The following is a 17,601-nucleotide window of genomic DNA, read 5'->3' as shown; positions in this document are numbered from 1 at the left end:
TTTTCTAAACCCAGGTTCACCAGATTCCCTTTGGATCTCGACGCGTGCCAAGTCCCCATCCCAGTTCTTTTCCCAGCCTTAGACAGCAGGTGTCAGCCTGTGGGGAGAGGCAGCAAATGCCTCCCTGCCAGGGGGAGGGATCAAGGCGGGGAAGAGCTGATAGGTGCCTGCCGGGGGGCCTTTTCTCATAGCCAAGGGTCTGTCAGCCTCCCCTTTGAATCAGGAGAACATTTAGGAGGAATTGGGGAAAGTGATGGGTTTCCAGCTGAATGAGGGGATCCTGGGAAGTGAGCTCCAGAGGGATGGGCTGAAGGGGTCCGGCCCCCCGGGGCCTGGGAGGTGGGTGATCTTGGCTCGCTCATGTCGTCTCGGCCGTGCCTGCCCGGGCTCTGCGTGGCACGGCCATCAACACTGCTAGGAGTCTGTGGAGACTGAACCCAGGAGGAAACCAGCCCCATCAACTCCCGGGCGGGGAGTTTGGCCTGGGCCACTTGGAGAGAGGCAGCGTAGGGAGGGAGCCTCTGTTCCCAATGGCAGGGGCATCGCTCCCGAAGGGGTCCTCAGCACTCTCCTTGTCCGCCAGTTTCCCTTTCTCAGACTTGGATGCTTCTGCGCCCTCAGCAAGCTTCATCTTCCTCCAGATGTGGCCCTGGTGGGCCGCTCTCGGGCATCTCTGCAGGCTCAGTCTCCCTTGGAGCTATAAAGACCAGACTTGACCCTGGAGGGGAGAGGAGGCCCTCCTCGAAGATAAGGGGGGAGGAATATTGCACAACGTCAGACTGGGCCGCTGCTGGTGAGTTTTGCAGCACTATTTTCTCTCCGATTCTGGAGCGTGGCTCGGGTGCATGGTGGGAAACGGACAACTGTGAAAACAAGAGGTGAAGAATCCTTTTCTAAAGGCCCATTCTGGGGGGCTCAGTGGATAGAGCCAGGCCCGGAGACGTGAGGTCCTGGGTTCAAACCTGGCCTCTCAATCCACTGAGCCCCCCAGCTGTCCCCTTCAGATTAAAAAGGAAAAGACTGCTGATTCCAATTTAACTTAAGGAGAAATGAATGAGTAGAGAGAGGGTGTTTTATATCCACCTGTTCTAGCAGCTGTGTCTTCAAGCCGAGTTAGCTGTTTAAAGGACTGACTGAGTGAGGAGGAAGTAGAGTAAGAGGCAAGAAAATTCAGGAAATTTTTGAGGGGACTCGTCACAACCTATGTGGTCAGCCAGACTGTAAAAACTGTAATATTTGAAATTACTTTTAAAGACTGATTATATTAATTATTGGTCACCAAGGATTTCACTTATGAAAATCCTAATGAAACACTCAAGTCAGAATGGAGTTTTATGGTAATTTAATTACAACGGGAGTAAGAAATTATTAGAGGGAGAGAAAGAGGGAGAGAAGGAAGAGGTTGATTCAACCTCCTGGCAGAGCCATAGGGAGTTTTAGGCCTTGGAGGGCCAAGGCAGGGAAGGGAATCAGTCCTTTCACTCATGTGACTGATTTGAAGGGAAACTGTCTGCGGGCCTCCTAGCCCTGTCCACAGGAAGTGAGCAAACTCCAGAGGCTGCTCTCTCCGTCACTTCCTGTGCCTCACCGTGCCAATGGTGGCTCAAGCTTGGCTTAGGACAGCCCAGGGGGGCAGTTAGTTGTTTCTGATTTGTCATTAGCTAGCACATGCCCATGTAGTGTGGGTGTGCACATGTCTGGGTGCTAGACCAAGCAAGATGGAGAGAATTTAAAAATCACAGCACACACAGCAAACCCTTCACAGGATCAATATGGCGGTAGAGGGACGAGGGAACCTGGATGGATGGATGGGTGGACAGAGGGAGGGAGGGATGGACAGATGGACAGAGGGACTTCTGATAGGTTATAGGGAAGTTGGGAGAAGGGTTGGAGCTTGAGGAGTTGAGTTCTATTTGCCAGGGGGACAGTTGGCCAAGAAGTTCATAAAACAATACTGAAGTGAGCAGAGGGATCCAAAGATCGGCTTATCATCAAATTGACCATGGAAGCGGATGAGAATCTCACGGGTGAGTGGAAAGAGAAGAGAGCCCCGGGGCAGGGGCTTTGGGAGACGTCCAGCCTGACTGGGTGGGAGTTGGGGAAGGACCTGGCGAGAGTTTGGAAGGAAATGAAAAAAGGTAGGAGACGTGAGAAAGCCAGAGGAGCCATGCAGATCCATTGTTGGTCTTCTCGGAGAGGGTAAAGATGGGGTCAGCAGCCATATGGTCAGTGATTGTGAAGGGAGTGGGGACAGGCCTAGAGACAGGACATCCTGGGTTCAAATCTGGCCCCAGACCCTTCCCCTTCTGGCCCCAGGCGAATCACGTAACCCCCCTCTTGCCCAGCTCTTGTCCCTCTTGCCTTGGAACACTCCACAGTATTGCTCTTAAGAAGGAAGGTTTAACACCCCCCCCCCCCCCAAAGAAGTGAGTGGGCAGGGTATGGACGGCCCTTTCTGGAGAGTAGCTGTGAAAGGCAGAAGAGCGGAGCAGGGCCTCAGAGGGAGCGAGTTCTGGCGGGCACAGATGCTCTCCCCTTGATTTGGGTTCAGGTGTGATTCCAGGCCCAGGCGGCAGCAGGGACAATGAAGCCGTCCCCTGGCATCCCAGGTGTGGCGCTTGTCCTTCTGGGAGATGGAGAAAGCTGCCGTTCCTGCGGGGAAAGCAAGGCCCTGGTGGTGGGGCCTAGGACCATCCCTCCCCCCTCTTTGCTCAGTTCAGGGGGAGCCGAGAGTCCAGGCCCCTGCATGTTCCAGCCCGCTTGTTCGGAGCTTGCTGCCTTCCGGCACTCCATTTCCGCACGTGGCCACGGCTGGGCTCTTCCTCAGACTTTCTCCTCCATCTCCCTCCATCTCCCCCTCATTCCCAAGCTCAGCTCTTGGGGCTCGTCCATCCCCACTCGGGAGCCTCCAGGATGGAGAGAGAGGAAGCTCGGCTGTCCTTCGAGGCCTCCCTCTGTAGTCCGCGTGGCTCCCCATCCCTGGCTGGGTCCCCACCGCACTGGCCAGTTGGCTGCCCCCTGAGCAGGCCTGACTTCCTGTGAAAGCTGTAACATCCCAAGCATATCCACATCTAGGAAATATAAATGATGGTCTGGTTACTGTGTCTTCAGACACGCGGTGATACTCTGATACTTGTGGGCAGACTCCCGACCCAGCCATGCTGCCCTGTCCAAGGCAGACTCATTACCGTTTGGTGCGGAGCCCAATTCCTTTGTAAAAGCGCCCAAAGGTGTCGCCATTGCCTGCCCGTCCAATCTGAATTATCCGTGCTGCGTTACGCATTCCTCGAGTACCTCCCAAGCCTCGCTGTCATAAACGAGGGAGGCAGCCCGCCATTTCTCCTCCTGGTCCTTTTTCCTCTCTGGGCTTTGCAGTCTCGCTCTTGATACGCTTAGTCACTTCCACGTGTCCCATTGGAGAACATCATAGGGGTTTGCCTGCCCTATCTCAATACTGACTTGTCTGTGCCTCTCATTCTTCACCCGGGTTCTCAGACTCCCTGCCCCTCCTAGGGTCCCAACCACAAAGGAGAACCCCTCTTTGTAGCCCCTGCTGGCCAGGAGGCTATTAAAGCAGTCGGCCCTCCTCCCAGCCCTGGCTGCGTTCTTCTCCCGGCAACTCGCACTCTCTGCTCCTCTTGTCTTCTCCCACCAAGTCCAGTCCCACCCTTGCTCACTCCCCACCGGCTGGCCGTCTTGCCACTTCCTCCCTCTCATGGCTCGCCTCTTCCGCCTGCCATGTTGCTAGGAGCAGCCGGGGCAGGGGCAGCACCTCCCTCTTTCTACTTCTGCCCGCCCCTCCGCCAGAACACGAATTCTGATCTTCAAAAGCTCCATCCGACTCTCTTCCACGGTATCTAAAAAGCATTCCTGAGCAGGAAATAGAATCGCGTCCCCGCTTCCCTGCTCGATGGCACCGTATGCACGCACAGTCTGCACTTGGACCTGCTCCAGTTTTTCCCATCTGTAAAATGGGTGCCTTTGTGAGGCCCGTTTGCCATTGTCATCATTTCCACCAAGGGGCCACCCTCGGCTCCTTGCACCTGGCAGCTCTGTGTTCACAGAAGATGGTGGTGACCCAAAGGCACAAGGCTTCGGGGCGTCTCTTCTTTCTCCTCCCTCCCCCCAACCCGTGCTTTTGTGTTTCTCCCCAACCTCACCAAAGGGCTTGTCTGTCAAGGTGCCAGGTGGCACAGCGCCGCTCATCTTGCCCAGTCCAAATCCAGCCGCAGACTACTATGGTCGTGTGACCCTGGGCAAGTCACTTCACCCTGTTTGCCTCAGTTTCCTCATCTGTTAGATGAGCTGGAGAAAGGAACAGAAAACCACTCCAGGGTCTTTGACAAGAAAGCCCTTAAAGGGGTCACAGAGAGCCAGGCGGGACTGAACAACAAATGAAAATTTAAGTTGGAGAGTCCTCTTGGGTTCTTTGTAACATTTCTCTAACATTCTCCTCAGCAATGTAAAATGGAGATTTGAACCCTAGACTTCAATCCCCAGAAGTCCTTGGTATTTCCCAGAATTCCCTATAATCTCACTGAGTCTCCACCTGGGCAAGATCACAATGAGTATTTAACTGGCTCTCTGCTTCCCACTCACACACTGCTCAGCCATTTGCAAGATGTAGTAAGTAAGCTTTGAATGGGCCAATCGGCCCTAGGCACGAGGTTTTCTTTATTCCTTGATTTCTAATAATCTTTAATAAAACTAAAAAAAATAATACTTTTATTACTAGAGACTAATTTAATTTTTACAGCAACCAGTATTGAGGTAGAAGCTGTCGCTGCTTTTATGTCCTTGGAGCCTTAGTGAGTCTAGAGGCGCCTCTTACCTCCGCATCGCCGTAGGAGATGATTAGAAATCCCACAAAGCAGCGGAAGAAGGGAACGAATTCATCCGGTTTTTAATCAGAGAGAACTTCCTTTCCCAATTACATGGAATAACAATTTTCAGCATGTTTTCCAAAATGGGCAAGATCCGAATTGTGTCCCTCTTTTCCCTTCTCTCCCCTCTCTTGGAGACGGAAAACAGGCTGGGTTTGACATGTGTTCCCTGTCGTAAGACGATACTCGTCACACCTCAAACCTCAAATAACGCCAGAAATAACTAAGGTGAGAAATCGTCAGCTTTGATCCTCCCCCAACTCCAGCAGCTCTTTCTCTGGAGATGTTCTTGGGCACAAGACCCTCAGAATCATCCTGGATCATCGCATGGCTGAGAGCAGCCAAAGCTATCGCCGGGTCCTGTGTTCTGGTTCTGCTCATTTCCCTTTGCACCGCTTCCTGGAGGTCTTCCCGGCTTCTTCTGAAATCAAACTGTTCATCAATTCTTTTTTTAAACTTGCTATATTTATTTAGTGATAGTGTAACAAATAGCACAAAGATAGAGTTTACACAATGCATCAGTGTATCCCAGTGAGAAAGCTTCCAGCCAAAGTCATCTCTCACCATCAGCTACCACTGTTAACTTCTCTGCAACTGGAAGTAGAGCCCCACCATTCAGCTCTCTCTGTGTGGTACTCCGTCTCCCAAGGATTCTCTTTAAGTTACATTCCCCAACAGCCTAATAGTTAAACTCATTTCTCTCAGGAAATAGCTCTTCGGTCTTTGTGCAACTTTCAGGTTTTTAGGAAAGAGGTTCTTTTATTTATTTATTTTAGTTTTATCTCGTGCAAAACCCACTTCCACGGTGGTCATTGTCGTAGGAGCACACTCCTCCGCAGACGTGAAAGGCGGCTCCAACGGCTCTTTCTCTGGAGGTGGAGAGCATTTCCCGGCAGAAGCCTTTCAGGATTATCCCAGATCACTGCATCGCTGAGAGCAGCCAAGTTTTCACGGCTCGTTGCTGCTATTGTGTACCATGGCCTCCCAGTTCTCTTTACTTTGCTCTGCCTCAGTTCCTGCAGATCTTTCCAGTTTTCTCTGAAATCATTTTGCCAATCACTTCTTGTAATAGTATTCCATCACCACGTATCACACTTTGTTCAGCCATTCTCCAATTGGCGGACATCCCCTCAAGTGCCAATTCTTTGCCAGCACAAAAGGGGCAGCTAGAAATATTTTTGTACATATAGGTCCTTTCCCCTTTTTATTACCTCTTTGGGGTACAGACCCGGGAGTCGTATCACCGGATCAACAGGAACACAGTTTTCTAGCCCTTTGGGCATGGTTCCAAATTGCCCTCCAGAATGGTGGGATCTGTTCACCACTCCACCAACAATGCATTAGTGTCCCAATTTTGCCATGTTGGCCAAACTGATAGGTGGAAGATCATACCTTGGTGTCCTCTTAATTTACTTTGCTAATCAAGAGGGATTTAAAACGTTTTTTCATGTGACTGTCAATCGCTTTGACTTCTTTATCCGAGAACTGTTTATTCCCATGCTTGGACCATGTGTCAGTTGGGGAATGGCTTGGATTCTTAGAACACTGACTCAGCTCTCTGCCATTTTGAGAACTCAGACCTTTATCCGAGACGTTCGCTGTCAGAATGTAGCGGCATCACAGGACCAAAGGGCAGGCACGCTTTTGTAGTCCTTTGACCCTGGTTCCAAACTGCCCTCCAGAATGGCTGGATCAGGAAGCGAGTGGTCTTCAGCAAAAGCACTCACTTTCCTTTCCTTTGCCCCTACTCTCTGCTCTCCCACTTTCTTCCCTCCTCAGGGCACCGGCCCTCACTGTGGCTTGGTTCAGGGCCTTTTGTCCCAGCATTAAATGAAAATGTCACTGCAAATGCCCCAGTGGCTGAGGGTGCTGCTGCTGGTGCTGCTGGTCGTCCAACCTCTCAGGCCTCATCGTGGGCTGCTTCTCCTGCTTTCTTTGGGCCTTGAGGGCGGAGGCTCCCACAGCCTTTTGGGGAACTGAGGTCAAGCCTAGCTGGGTCACGCAGCCCAGGTTAGCTCTGCCCGCTGCCTGGCCAGTGGAAATTACGGATCCTGACGCCTTCTCCAAAGCGCCTCCTGACGGGCCCCAACTGGGGCCACAGAGACTCCGTCCTGCCTTTCTGGATTCCCTGCAGACCCTTCCTCCTACTTGGCACTTCTACCTCTAGTCCTGAAAATCAGGAGGGGGCCGAGGGCAGGTGGAGGAGAGCCAGACGTGCAGCCTGAAGGAAGTCTCGGCATCCCCATTGCTAGCCATAGGGAGTTCCACTTAATGCTTCCTAGGATTTGTGGGGTGCATTTATTAAATCAAGAGCTCCTGGGGAAACAGACTCTCTTAATTTCCCTTATTAACATCACTAGCTTCAAAATTTCCTTGTCGAGGGTCTCCATCGAGATTTCCTTGGCAGGATTTTGGTCCGAGGAAGCCTCAGCCATCCGGGCTCCCCTCCTCCGCCTTCCCCTGCCCCAGAAGAATCGAGGTACCTCGGGGTAGGGACTGTATGCTTCTGGACTGGGATCGAATGGAGTTGGCGCTTGGGAATGGGGCGTGAATGTCCAGCGAGGCCAGTCCTCGCCTCTTTCCTCTCTCGGCCACTCTCAGAGGTCGGGCAGGCACCGGTTCCTCCAGGTTGGCGAGCCCGATGTCCAGGGCGGTCGGTGCGTTCTCATGGCTTCTCCCACCTCTGAAGGATTCGCTTGTCTTGGAGACCAGGCGAGGAAACCTAGTGTGAGCCATGGCAGGGGTCCACATCCCTGGAGTCCCTTATCGCTATGGCATCGCGCCCCCATGCCAGGCTATGGATCTGTCTCTTGGCCTCCACATAAGTGTTTATTGGGGAGAAGGGAGGTGGTTCAGGGGACACAGCACCAGCCTGGATATGGGAGGTCCTGAGTTCAAATTTAACCTCCGACCCTTCCTTGCTTTATGACCCTGGGCAAGTCACTTAACCCCCATGGCGTAGCCCTTAGGGCTCTTCTGCTTTGGAGCTGAAGCGCAATGTTGATTGTAAGAAGGGAAGGGTTTAAAAAAAAGAAAGTGTACATTGGTTTGGATTGGCCCCACCACCATCCCATTCCCTTTCAACAAGGTGTAGCCCAGCCTGGGCCTGCCGAACATGGCGGTCACCAAAAAGTCCAATTGCCCACGTTCTCCTTAGGAGCAGACGGCTGGAGTTTGTCTGCAGTCTCAGCGCGGGGAGAGGCGAGGAGGGGCTGCTATGCTTCGGGGCAGCCTTGGGCACAGCTGTGCTGGCCTTCTTTGGCCTCTTGGCTCCTGGAGCGCTTGGTGCCTAGGACCCAAGGAAGGCGGCGGCAGCTCCAGAGTCCTGGAGGCTGCCCGAAAGGTGCCATCATCAGGACGGAGGACGGCAGAGACTCGGAGGGGCAGCTACTTCGCCAGGTCCTCGGGCCTCTGTCCCCCAGGCAGCAAAAAATACGGATGTCTTAGGGAAGAGACAGGAGGTGCGGGGTTCAGATCTGACCCCATTGCCCAGCCCTGATGACTCTTCTGCAGAAAACAGTCTATGTCTCGTCTCCCCACTAGAGTGTGAGGCTATTGGTATTGCCAGTGTTTGGCCCCTCGGAAGTGATTAGTAAGTGTTTTCATTCATTCATTGGGAAATGGCTCTCGCGCTCATGTTTACTGCAGTCCAGTCACCTGTGTATCCTGGCTGTCAGCAGACCCGTATCAGAGACATTTGTTCCAAGGGATTTTTTTCCCCAAATTGTTAACTTTCCTTCTTAGCCTGTCTGCATTGATTTTGTTCATGCAGAAGCATTTCAGTTTCCCGTAGTTGGATTTATCCATTTGGTCTTTTTGGATCGCCTCTGAACCAACCTTCTGGACCATCCAGAGTTGTGGGGAAGCCTTTTCTTACCCAGTATTTTTCAACGTAGGACCTTTAACATTTCTGTAAGATCTACCCATTTTGTAAATAGCATAATACAGAGTGCCAGGCCACAGTCAGGAAGACCTGAGTTCAAATGTAGCCTTTGACATTTTCTAGCCATGTGACTCTGGGCAAGTCGCTTAACCTTGTTTGCCTCAATTTCTTCACCTGTAAAATGAGCTGGAGAAGGAAATGGCCAAGTAGCTGTGCTGAGAAAACCCAGAATGGGGTCAGAGTCAGGCACAACTGAAAAATGACTGAATGATAACCAGCCTAAACCAGAAGTATCATGAAAGACTCTGGAGGATAGCCTAAGCCATATTAAAATGAAATCAGGAAATTTTTAACAACAACATAAAAAAAAAAGTACAATATGGAGGATGCTAATTTGGTTTTCTATATCAACATATGGCCCACAAAAATCCAATTCCTTCCCTCCCTCCCTTCTTTCCTTCCTTCCTTCCTTCCTTCCTTCCTTCCTTCCTTCCTTCCTTCCTTCCTTCCTTCCTTCCTTCCTTCCTTCCTTCCTTCCTTCCTTCCTTCCTTCCTTCCTTCCTTCCTTCCTTCCTTCCTTCCTTCCTTCTTTCCTTCCTTCCTTCCTCCCTCCCTCCCTCCCTCCCTCCCTCCCTCCCTCCCTCCCTCCCTCCCTCCCTTCTTTCCTTCCTTCCTTCCTTCCTTCCTTCCTTCCTTCCTTCCTTCCTTCCTTCCTTCCTTCCTTCCTTCCTTCCTTCCTTCCTTCCTTCCTTCCTTCCTTCCTTCCTCCCTCCCTCCCTCCCTCCCTCCCTCCCTCCCTCCCTCCCTCCCTCCCTCCCTCCCTCCCTTCCTTCCTCCCTCCCTTCCTTCCTTCCTTCCTTCCTTTCCTTCTCTCTGGAGGGGGAGACCATTCAACATCATGGCTCCTTTGGGATTGTCTTGGATCATTGTATTGATCAGGGTAGCTCAGTCTTTCGCAGTTAATAGTTGTTACGAAATTGCTCCTACAGTGTACAATGTTCTGGTTCTGCTCACTTTGCTTTGTATCAGTTCATGGAAGACTTTCCACATTTTTCTGAAAGCATCCAGCTTGTCATTTCCTATGATAACACGACAGTATCCCATCACAAATATGGCCAGTTAGAGACCACAGTGGATAGAATCCCAGGCCTGGAAAAAGTGTCCTGAGTACAAATGTGGCCCCAGACACTTACCAGCTGCGTGAGCTTGGGCAAATCACGTCACCTTGTTTGTCTCTATTTTCTCATCTGTCAAATGGGCTGAAGAAGAAAATGGCAAACCATTCTAGTATCTTTGCCAGGAAAACCCCAAATGGAATCGGAAATTGTTGAACACAGTTGGAAAATGACTGGACGATGACAACATTCCATCACCATCACATACAGAACTTGTTTGGTTGATAGATAACTCTTGGTTTCCATTTCTTTGCCACCACAGAAAGAGCAGCAGTCTCTATTTTTGTTCAAATGGGTTCTTTTCCTTCCCTTTGATCTCTGGGATACAAACCTTGTCAAAGAGGATGCAGAGATTTATAGCTCTTTGGGTATAGGTGGAGAAAGCTTCCATCTGGAAAGTCACAGTGTGTGTTAGTTGTCAGTGGCCGGGAAGGAATGAGCAAGTTCAAAGAGTCTAAGAAAGAAAAGATTATGATCGAGAAGACAAGGTCCCTGAAGAGATGGGTGAGAAAGGAAGGGATGGAGATCAGAAGTCGAGGGACTGACCTTGATTTAGTTTTTATTTTTGGAAAATTTTATTTAATTAATTTAGGATATTTTTCCATGGTTCCATGATTCATGTTCTTATCCTCCCCTCCCCCCAGCTGACATGCAATTCCACTGGATTTTCCATGTGTCATTGATCAAGACCTATTTTCATATTATTGATATGTGCACTAGGGTGATCGTTTAGAGTCTACATCCCAAATCATGTCCCCATCGACCCATGTGATCAAGCAGTTGTTTTTCTTCTGTGTTTCTACTCCCACAGTTCTTTCTTTGGATATGGAGAGTGTTCTTTCTCATGGATGACTGACCCTGATGAAGAGGACTACCTCTAAATGGGAGAGCAGAGCCCTAGAGGAGGCAATGATGGGGTCACACGGATTGGTGTCCTACCAGAGTCTTGAGATCTACAGTGGAGAAGAAAATGGAACTCCTAGTGGGATGCTTTTTTTGTAATGCCAACTAGGAGTTGAAGTCCTGGGTTAAGAGAGGGAGAGAAGATTGTGAGAGAAGAGACAGGCTTTGGATCACTCACTTGGGAAGAAATAAAAGGAATTGTCTTGCACCAGTGGATTCTGAGTAATGCCATTGGTTTTTGTGAGACTTTCTGCAGCATCAGAGCAGCATGTGAAGGGGAGCAAATAAAGAGGATGGGGGAGGTAACTCAGGGCTAGTTTTTGCAAGGGATGACTGGTGATGGGCCATGGAGGTAAGAAGAGCACAAGGAAGGGTTCCTATGGAACTGAACTGGTCAACAGTTCAGCAATGGTCAACAGGGGTGGCCTGGGAGAACAAAAGGCAGAGGGGAAGACTAGAGGCCATGACAAAGTTGAAGCCCCTTGGGAGGAGAGAACTGTTGAACTTCAGAATCTCCAGAGTTAGAGTCCAAGCCAAGATATGGCTGCTCTGATGGATGCCAGAGGCTGTGGGAGTTGAACAGGCTAATAAACTGGTAGGCCAAGGTGTTTGAGGGAACTTCCATGGTAAGACTGAAGTGGGAGTACAGGGTTTAGGAAGAAAAAGACTGATCAAGATATTAAGCTTAAAGTATCAGAAATGGGATGGAGGAGGGTGATCCTTCCTTCCTTCCTTCCTTCCTTCCTTCCTTCCTTCCTTCCTTCCTTCCTTCCTTCCTTCCTTCCTTCCTTCCTTCCTTCCTTCCTTCCTTCCTTCCTTCCTTCCTTCCTTCCTTCCTTCCTTCCTTCCTTCCTTCCTTCCTTCTTCCTTCCTTCCTTCCTTCCTTCCTTCCTTCCCTCCCTCCCTCCCTCCCTCCCTCCCTCCCTCCCTCCCTCCCTCCTCTCTCTCTCTCTCTCTCTCTTTCTCAAACCCTTACCTTCTGTCATAGAATCAATACCCCGTGTGTTGGTTCCAAGGCAGAAGGCAGTAAGTGCTGGAAAATAGGCATGAAGTGACTTGCCAGGATCACATAACTAGGAAGTGACCAAGGCCAGCTTTGGACCCAGGACCTCTTATTTCTAGATCTGGTTCTTGATCTGGGGTGGTTCCTTTTTCTAGAGTTTTTGAGGTCAGTAATATCGCAGAAGAGAATCTTGTCCTAGTAGTGGCTGGGCTAGCTGTCCTTCCAATGGGAAGAGTTTGGGGATTTTGTGACAGATGGGCAGAAGAAAGACAGGAAGGGAGAGGGCAGAAAGAGGGGGGATAGGGGAAAGGAGAGGACAAAGCGAGAGGATGGAGGTCTGTAGGGTGGGGGTGGGGGAGACTGACAGACAAGATGAAATTTAGAAGAATTTGGAGTGACAAAGGGAGGCCAACGGCCAGGGTGGGAAGGGAGAGACCAGGATAAAGAAAGGAGACATGAAGGAGAAGACAAGCCTGGGGGAAGCAGATAGACCCAGAGAGGGAGAAGAGCAGGAAAGAACAAGTCACAGTGCAGAGACAAGAAGCTGTGGAATGAATGAATGAATGAATGAATGAATGAATGAATGAATCAAGTGGGGACTGTGTCTTCTGTGTCTGGCTCTAGATTGATGAGTCCGAGGGGATACAACACGCCCAAAAAGGGAGAATGACAGAGAAAGGGAGCAGAGAACTCACCTGGAGGTGGAGAGGGAGGGAGGGAAGGAAGGGCTCCGGAGGAGGAGGAGGAGGAGGAAGGGGAAGGAAGGAAGGAAGGAAGGAAGGAAGGAAGGAAGGAAGGAAGGAAGGAAGGAAGGAAGGAAGGAAGGAAGGAAGGAAGGAAGGAAGGAAGAGGAGGAGGAGGAGGTGGAGGAGGAGGAGGAGGAGACAGTGTCCATGAGGAGAGTGTGGGGCAAAGGGAGAAAACTAGAGGGAACCGGAGGCCAGACTTGCACCTCGGGAGGACAGCGGGGCGAGGAGATGGCCAGAACCCGGGATCAGCTCGGGCCTGGACAGACGGGGGCGTTCATCGCCTCGGGGCCTGCTCCTTTCTATGCTGGACAGCTCTGGGCGCTGCAGGGCTTCCCTGGCCTCAAGCCTTTGCCCTCCATCCCTAACGCTGTCTTTCCCCGCTGGGGCCAGGCCCGAGAGAGCAGACGAAGATGAGGACGGACAGACTGAGGCGGGAGGCCGATACAGCTCCCGGGCCAGTGAGGAGTGGCGGAGAGAGAGAGGGAGAAGAGGAGGAAGGATCCGGGGAGAGAGGGAGGACAAGCTGCGGAGAGGGAGGCGGGGGGGGGGGGGGGGGGGGGGACATGGAGAAGTGGGGACAGGCAGGGTGAAGAGAACGGACCGCGGGGAGGGAGGAGGATAGAGGGAGGAAGGGCACAGGCAAAGGGGAGAGGGGGGACAAGCAGGAGGAGGGACAGAGGACGAAGAGTGGGAGCAGGCAGCGGGGCGGGGAAGGGGGAGGGACAGGCAGGGGGAAGAGGGTGACACTCAGTGGGGAGGGGGGCCCAGGCAAGGCGGCACGGAGGAAAGGCAGTAGTGAGAGGGTGACCAGCCCCAGGCCGGCTGGGCTGCCAGGGGAGGGGGGGAAGGGGGGCGCTAAGGAAAGCGGTGGGCGGGCAGCATCCCGGGCCGGGGCGGGCCAGACCGGCTAGTGGGCGGGGCTTCCTCCTTAGCCCCTCCTTCCCCCCCATCAGTCCCTCCATCCCCGGTCCCGGGCGGGCGGGCGGGGCCCGGCGGAGGCGCAGACATGGCCGCGCTCGCGGAGCCTCTGGGGCTGGAACGGGGTAAGGCCGGGCTGCGCTGGGCCGGGCGGGGGCGGGTCAGGGGTCTGTCCTCGCGGGGGTGACACTGGCAGCGGGAGGCCTTTGGGGCCCCGCGTTCCGCTCTGCTCTGCTCTCTTTGTGTCTCGGTGTACCTGCCTTTCCCGGTCTCCCGTTCTCCCTCCCTGGCTCTATCCATCTCCCCCATCTCACCGTGTCTCTGCCTGTCCCCGGCTCTTTCCCATCTCTGGTTATCTCTCCCTGTCTCTGCATCTCTCTGTTCCTCCTCCCGCCCTGTTTCGTCCCGGGTTCCCGTCTCTGGCTCGCTCGTTGCCCTTCTCTCGTTCCGGGTGCGTCTCTCCGGATCCACTTGTCTTTCTGTCTCCGTCTGTCCCTCGCTCGTCCCTGCCTCCTCCATCCGTCCGCTTGTCTCCCTCTTCCGCGTCTTTGCCGCCCCCAGCCCTGTCCCTGCCTCCTCCATCCTTGTCTGTCTCCCGCACCCCTGGCTCTGTCTTCCTCCCGCCTCCCCCGTTCCTGTCCCTGTCTCCTCGAGTCTCTCCCTCTCTCTCTCTCTCTCTCTGCCTCCCCCCGCCCCCCAGCAGACGTGTCCCGGGCAGTGGAGCTCCTGGAGCGCCTCCAGCGCAGCGGGGAGCTGCCCCCCCAGAAGCTGCAGGCCCTCCAGCGAGTCCTGCAGAGTCGCTTCTGCTCAGCCATCCGAGAGGTGAGCAAGCTCTTGGAGCCGGCCAGCCCCTCGCGGGCCGGACTACAACTCCCAGCAAGCCCCGCGCCCCGGGCGCCCCCTCCCCAGCTTCTTCAGCCCACAGACTGCTGGAGTCCGTAGTTTCTCTAGCTGCCTCCTGGGTCGTGGGGCGCTGCTTGGCGTCCCGCGTGATGCCCTGGTCAGGGAACACCTCGGTCTGCTGTGGACTGCAGGGAGGAGAGACTTCTGAGTTCAGGACTTAAGACTTCTTATCAGCTGTCATCCCGGACAAATCACTTAACCCTTGTCTACCTCAGTTTTCTAAACTGTAAAATGGGCACAATAATACCTGTTACATCCCAGGGTTGTGAGGATCGTATCTGTGAAGGTGTTTAATACATGCTCGTTCCCTTCCCCTTCCAGGAAAGGTTCGAGGAGTGGGGACACCTGCCATCCTCAATCCTCCACCTCCCCTTAGTGCCAGAGGAAGGAGCACTGGCTATGTAAAGCCCAGGCCTGCTTGACCATTTGTTGGCACTGTAGTTTCTAGGGGTCCCTGAGGTCCTAGAGTGAGCTGAGGGCTGGGTCCCGGGCTGGGGCCCTGGGCCAGGGTCTGAGGCCTCCCACTTCCTCAGGTGTACGAACAGCTCTATGACACTCTGGATATCACCGGCAGCGCAGAGATCCGGGCTCACGCCACAGCCAAGGTGAATCCAGGCCTCAGATACCCAGAAATCCCCTCCTCTCCCTTGGGCCCCTCTCCTCTGGGCTACCCAGGAGTCCCTCCTCTGTGTCCCTTCCCCCCTCAGGGACCCAAATGTCCCCTTCTGCACCCCCAGCTCCTCAGGGACCCAAATGTCCCCTTCTGCACCCCCAGCTCCTCAGGGACCCAGGCATGCCCTCCCAAGTCTCTCCCTCCCCCCCAGGGGCGAAGGTGCTGCCTCCTCTTTGGAGGAGCTTCCCATCCCCTTTGGGGGTCCCCTCCCATGCCACAGCCCCTGTTCCCTCAGGGACCTTGGCCTCTGGCTCCTGTCCCTTCCAGGCCACGGTAGCGGCCTTTGCTGCCAGCGAGGGCCATGCCCACCCCCGGGTGGTCGAGCTGCCTAGGACAGATGAGGGCCTGGGCTTCAACATCATGGGGGGGAAAGAGCAGAACTCCCCCATCTACATCTCCCGAGTCATTCCTGGTGGTGTGGCTGACCGACACGGCGGCCTCAAGAGAGGGGACCAGCTACTCTCCGTCAATGGAGTGGTGAGCTGCCCACAAAGCCCTGGGCCGGGGGAGAGGCTTGGGATGGTCTGGGAAGCTGGGAATAAGACAGGGAGAAAAAAAACCAAGCACCCCCAGCCTTTCACCAGTAGGACCCCAGAGGGGAGAGGTGCACCCCAGCTTCCCTTGGGAGGCAGGAGCCAAATCAGGATTTGTAGCCAAGGTTCCCAATTGTAGTTCTTGTAGGAAGGCTCCCAGGAGGAGGAGGAGGAGGAGGTCCACGGGGTTGAGGAAGGCTCTTTGGGGAGCCTGGAACTGGCCCTCTGGAGGGAGGCAGCAGCAAGGGGAGGGCAGCATTGGGGAAGGGTTCCAGGGAGCGGCCTGGTTGGATGGGGATCTCCCCGGACAGAGTGTGGAAGGAGAGCAACACGAGAAGGCCGTGGAGCTGCTCAAGGCCGCTCAAGGCACCGTCAAGCTGGTCGTCCGGTACACGCCCCGCGTGCTGGAGGAGATGGAGGCCCGGTTCGAGAAGATGCGCTCAGCTCGGCGGCGCCAGCAGCATCAGAGCTACTCGTGAGAGGCAGCTATTACCGTTCTCGTAGCCTCCCCAGGCCCATTAGCCCTTGCCAGCTGCCCCTTAATCCTGCCCTACTGCTTTACCCTTGCCAAGCCCCTCTGCCCCTTACCAAGTCTTCCTTAGCTCTTGCCAAGCCTCCTAACCGTTCCCAAGAGGAACCAAGCCCCCATTGTGCCCCTTAAGCCTTCTCACGTCCCCTGATCGCTGTTGGCCTGCCAAGTGTTCGAGAGCCCCCAGGCATAGCAGTACCCTGCATCTACCATTGGACAGCCATTATTTCATTTGCTTGTCCCAATTAGCCAGTGAGGCGGGCACGGAGGTCACTCAGTCGATTGACTAGCATTTATTTATGGGCCAGGCACTGTCTTAAGTGCTCAGGCTGCAACAAAACACAGGCTCTTGCTTTCAAGAAGGGGCCGTGCAAATACGGAGGGACTTTGTGGCCCATTTTACAAAGGGGAAACCAAGGCTCGGAGTCACGAACACCTGTGTGTCCAGCTAGTAAATACTGGAGGAGGGCGTAGAATGCAGCTCTCTGTTTCTGCCAGAACGAAGGCTCTGGGCCTTTTAAAGGGTGTGTCACTGACCCCTTTGGCCCTGGCTGCTAAACTCATTGACCCCTCCGCAGAGGCATGCTTTTGGCTCACACGTACAATGGCAGGACGTACAAGATTCCAGCAAGAAGGCAGTGAAAAGAGAGATGGAATTTAGGGTTCCTCGCCCAAGTCAGGGGCTCGGGGGTGTCCATTTGTGGGCCCCAGGTTAAGATCCCCTGGTCTAGACTGTGCTGTCTTTCCTCAGCCATCTGAGAGCTTCCAGAACCCCTGAGAGTCCCCTGAGCCCAGAGGAGCCAGGGGACATGAACCCAGAGAGACCTGAGCATGAATCTGTCATAAACACCAGTGATCTCAGTGGTTAGGGGCAAAGCACTTCATATCTCCCCTGAGCACTCAAGGTCAATGGCTAGTAGTATCTACCTTGGGGGGGGGGGGAGGCTCAAATGGCCCTAGTCGTGCAAAACACTGTGCACACTTGAAGAGCCCAGCTAGTCACCTTTCTTGCCCCTTGGACCTTACAAAGCTATTTGGGGTTTACAATGCTCTCTCTGCTTACACTCTCTCTCTCCGTCCCCCTCTTCTCCCCACACAGGTCCCTGGAGTCTCGAGGCTGAGCTCTCCTGGACTTGGTTCCTGGTCCTCAACCCTTGACTATGAGCCCTCTCTCCCGCTTAGCCCTCTCTGGCCCCTCTGTACAGTATTATTTATTGACCCAGTCTTTCCTTAGACCCTATTTAAAGCTCTTCTTTCCCGGCTCCGTGTCTGCCTGTCTATCCTTTCTGCCACAGGATCAGAGGGGGACAGTCCCCAGGTTTTCACCAGGAGGCCATAGTCCTAGGGAGAAGGGCCCGAGCTGGAAGCAGGGGGTGTTTCAGGGAGAGGGGTCAGAGTCTCATGGGAGAGGCTATACTGAGGAGGAGGCCCTGAGTAAGTGAGGGGGGA

General features: G+C 53.7%; 1 protein-coding gene across 3 annotated transcripts; it reads left to right on the top strand.

The window, feature by feature from the left end:
* Positions 1-13,486: 13,486 nt before the first annotated feature.
* Positions 13,487-17,414, top strand: LIN7B (lin-7 homolog B, crumbs cell polarity complex component). 3 transcript variants are annotated; one of them, XM_056796762.1, is made up of 6 exons: positions 13,487-13,639; positions 14,218-14,336; positions 14,951-15,022; positions 15,358-15,567; positions 15,935-16,098; positions 17,252-17,414. In XM_056796762.1, the coding sequence occupies exons 1-6, from the start codon at positions 13,603-13,605 to the stop codon at positions 17,271-17,273; spliced, it is 624 nt and encodes a 207-aa protein (XP_056652740.1). In that variant the 5' UTR covers positions 13,487-13,602; the 3' UTR covers positions 17,274-17,414. The 3 variants fall into 3 exon arrangements, with proteins under 3 accessions (XP_056652740.1, XP_056652741.1, XP_056652739.1); XM_056796761.1 differs by having other exon boundaries at positions 13,550-13,639; positions 14,215-14,336; XM_056796763.1 differs by having other exon boundaries at positions 13,532-13,639; positions 15,358-17,414.
* Positions 17,415-17,601: the final 187 nt, after the last annotated feature.

This window comes from Monodelphis domestica, chromosome 4, assembly GCF_027887165.1.
Source record: "Monodelphis domestica isolate mMonDom1 chromosome 4, mMonDom1.pri, whole genome shotgun sequence".
NCBI classification, from domain to species: Eukaryota; Metazoa; Chordata; class Mammalia; order Didelphimorphia; family Didelphidae; genus Monodelphis; species Monodelphis domestica.
This window is presented reverse-complemented; position numbering and strand designations above follow the sequence as displayed.

What these genes read in the sequence shown, in the direction of transcription:
- LIN7B (XM_056796763.1), top strand. Translation starts at nt 13,603, where the DNA reads ATGGCCGCGCTCGCGGAGCCTCTGGGGCTGGAACGGG. An exon ending in TCTGCTCAGCCATCCGAGAG is followed by an intron (nt 14,337 to 14,950) that starts GTGAGCAAGCTC and finishes CCACTTCCTCAG; the next exon opens with GTGTACGAACAGCTCTATGA. An exon ending in GGGCTCACGCCACAGCCAAG is followed by an intron (nt 15,023 to 15,357) that starts GTGAATCCAGGC and finishes TGTCCCTTCCAG; the next exon opens with GCCACGGTAGCGGCCTTTGC.